The sequence below is a fragment of the Myzus persicae genome, unplaced genomic scaffold, assembly GCF_001856785.1.
Source record: "Myzus persicae strain clone G006 unplaced genomic scaffold, MPER_G0061.0, whole genome shotgun sequence".
Lineage (NCBI taxonomy): Eukaryota > Metazoa > Arthropoda > Insecta > Hemiptera > Aphididae > Myzus > Myzus persicae.
Window position 1 is genome coordinate 221,551 of NW_019103887.1, and position 3,676 is coordinate 225,226.

Sequence of the window (3,676 nt, forward strand, 5' to 3'; positions counted from 1 at the left end):
TATGGGGGATAAATCCCCCCCCGGTGGGCTGTGGGTTAAAAAAATTTGGCAGCCAATGCAATGCAATTTTTGCAATCACAATTATTTAAATAAAAACTATTTTTTTATTATTTCGTTTTCATTATCTCGTAACCAAAAAGGATACACATCGTATCTAACTTCATATCAGACTATCATAATATGGCCATATTATCTATGCCATAGACGTATTATTGAATTATTCTGTGATAACCATGTGATAACTGATACAACCTACCAACTACGTCTTGCCGGCTTCCAAACATTGATATTACAATTGATTATCTATGTTTCCAAACCGTTAATAGGTTAAAATGTTAAATGTTGATCGATTGAGACTCGCGCTTGTGTACATTTGTTTGTAAATCATTTTCTCTTACGCATTCTTGTTTATGAGTTTTATTATTATTATTCCAATTTATTTTATTGTTGAGTTTTTTTGATTTTACTTCTCGAATACATTATACATCTATCATGGATACTTCTAATAAAAATGCATCAATATTACAATTTTTAAAAAGAAAAAATTCAAATTCACCACCACGGGCAGATAACTCACTAGGTTTTGATGTGACTAAATCAGGTAATCCTAAACAAATGAAAATTAATGTTACTGAACAGCAACAGCCTAATGAAGAAAAAATAAGCAATGGAGATACAAATGTAAGTTATTTTTTATTTTATTTTTCAATTTAATATAGTTATTTTTCTAGCTTTCCTTTGCCTTGATTTTTCGATTGGCACTTCTTAAAATTAGTTTTATTATCTTGAGCGCTTACAGTTCAGTAGTATTGTAATATGTACTACACTTTGTATATAATATTATTTATTTTTCACTTCTTTCTGCAAGACTAAAACAAATTGCTTGACCAACTCTGCTATAACAATAAGAAATAATGACATTGCTTTATTTATTGATCGCAATTTAAATGATGAAGAAAAAGTAGAGGTAAGTTAATTAATAGATATAGTTGCTATAGCAATTTAAATTTTATTTAAACATTTATTTTACTAATGCTATTAATTGTGCACATGCCTATTGTAAATTATGGCTTGTATATAGGTACATGCAATTATGATTAATTAATATATATATATATATAAAATATATAATACTATAATGTATAGGTGCTTAAAAATGTTTGGGTACCACCAAAGATGTACAAGTATCCCATATTAGAGCATAATAAAAAAAGAGGTTTAAGGTTCCAAGCAAAATGGTTTGATGAATTTCCTTGGCTTGTGTACTCAGAAATTAAAAGTGGTGCATTTTGTCAAAAATGTGTTATATTTTCAAAAACTGGTGGTGCTTTAAAACAACCCCTTGGCCAGCTTGTATTGCGAGAATTTAATAATTGGAAAAAAGCTAAAGAGGTTATTAAAATAAAAATATAGTATATTTTGGAAATATTTATTTAAACTATTATTTTCACTATGAAATTTTTTAGGTGTTTCAAGATCATAGTAAATTAACTTATCATATAAATGCTACATTAGATGCAGAACATTTTCTAAACATATTAGAGAAAAGAGAGAAAAGCATAATTGAACGAATAGACAATGATAGGTTTGTATAATATTCTCATTAGTCTATGTATTAATTTAAAATTAATTAAATATTTTTTTTTTTTAGGAGACTTCAAATAAAAGAAAACAGAAAACATTTAATTCCTATAGTTGAATGTATCATAATGTGTGGTAGACAAGAATTAGCATTACGTGGTCACAGGGGAGAAACAAATAAAACATTGAGTGTGAATGATGGTTAGTGTATATTATTACATACACTGTGGTTTTATTACAATTTTATAATATGCATTTCAAATTGTGTAGATGACAGCAATAATATTGGTAATTTCCTTTCTATTTTGAAGTATAGAGCTAAAGGAGATGAATTTTTAAGAAGTATATTAGAGAATGAAAAACAACACATCAAATATTTAAGCCATGGCATTCAAAATCAGATTATAGAAATATGCAATAATATAATATTAAAACAAATAGTATCTAAAGTTAATGAAAGTAAGTGCTTTTCAATTTTAGCCGATGAGACTACAGATATTTCTACATCAGAACAGTTGACCTTATGTGTGCGATATATTGATGAAAATGGTAATTTAAATGAAGATTTTCTTAAGTTTATTGAAGTAGAAAACTTAACTGGTAGTCATTTATCTTCTGCAATACTAAATGGTAATAAATAATAAATAAAAATTTGTATAAGAATAGTTAAAGTATAGTTATAAACACCTATACATTTTAAACTATTTCATCAGGTTTAATTGAGTGTGGCTTGGATTGTCAGTACTTAATAGGACAGGGTTATGATGGAGCCAGTAATATGAGTGGAAAATGTCGAGGTGTACAATCATATGTTCAAATTCAATATCCTAAAGCTGTAAATGTACACTAAATCTCGCAGTTTCGACAGCCAGTGATATACAACAAATAAGAAATTGTTTAGGAGTTATTGAAAAAATGTATACTTTTTTTAATACGCCCAAACGAAGTGCTGTCATATATAATGTTATTGAAAAAGAAAATGCAGATTTAAAAATTAAAAAATTAAAAAGACTTTGTGCAACTAGGTGTATTCAAAGATATGATTCAGTGAATGATTTCTCTGAATTACTACCATATGTTATGCTTTCTTTGGACGAAATATCGGAATGGAAAGATTCGTCTGATGCGTACATGTTAAGAAATGCAATTGATACTGAATTTTTAATTTCACTGTTTGTCATAAAAGTATGCACATTAAAAGGAATAAAAATTTATTTTATTATCTTTTTTATTTGTATACTTGTAAATAATGCACCTTGAATTTATTAATGTCTGTTGTAGGAATTATTTTCATTTGGATTACCATTATGCAAGCAATTACAAAGCCAAAGAATTGATCTCAAATATGCCATAGAAATTGCACAGGATACAATTACTGCTTTAAAAAATATCAGAGAAAATGTGGAGGAAGAATTCAAAGTTATATATAGTTCCATGGAGGTAATAATTATATTACCTAAATAATACTGAATATATTAATGCATGTAATATAATTTATTTATTTTATTACATTTTCATGCGTACAGAAAATGTCAGATATTATTAATGTTGAAATTAAGAGAAAACGTTTAAGTAGTAAGCAGAAAAACAGGGCTAATCATAACTTCAATAATGAAAATCAAGGGTTAGAAGATTATTTTAGGATTTCTGTGTTTATTCCCTATATTGATTATTTTATATCACAGTTAGAATTAAGATTTCTGGCACATAAGCAAGTCTTTGAAGGTAAATTAAGAATTTTAATTTTTGTTAATAAATACCTTGTGACTTAAATGTATTTTTAAATTATAGGCTTTGAATGTTTATTTACAACAAATAGCTCTATGTCGTCTAAAGAACGGAATAGTTTCCAAAAATTATTAGAATTTTATTCACCATTGGTTAATCATGATATTTCTACAGCTACAGCAGAGTTTAAGCTGTGGAAAACCAAACTTTCAAGAACTCATACAGTTCTTAAAACTAGCATTGATGCACTTGCATTATGTGACAAAAAAATATTTCCCAATGTACATTACTTGTTAAAAATTCTTTGCACATTGCCCGTTTCCACGGCTACCCCTGAAAGAACGTTCTCGACATTAAAAAGACTTAA

The 3,676-nt window shown here is 27.3% G+C and overlaps 1 protein-coding gene across 1 annotated transcript; it reads left to right on the plus strand.

Annotated features, from left to right (window-relative positions):
• The first annotated feature begins 492 nt into the window (after positions 1-492).
• On the plus strand, positions 493-2,431 carry LOC111035908 (zinc finger MYM-type protein 1-like). Its single transcript, XM_022317732.1, has 8 exons — positions 493-681; positions 869-967; positions 1,147-1,392; positions 1,467-1,585; positions 1,652-1,782; positions 1,852-1,923; positions 2,062-2,211; positions 2,295-2,431. Exons 1-8 carry the CDS (start codon positions 493-495, stop codon positions 2,429-2,431), a joined length of 1,143 nt encoding a protein of 380 aa, XP_022173424.1.
• Positions 2,432-3,676: the final 1,245 nt, after the last annotated feature.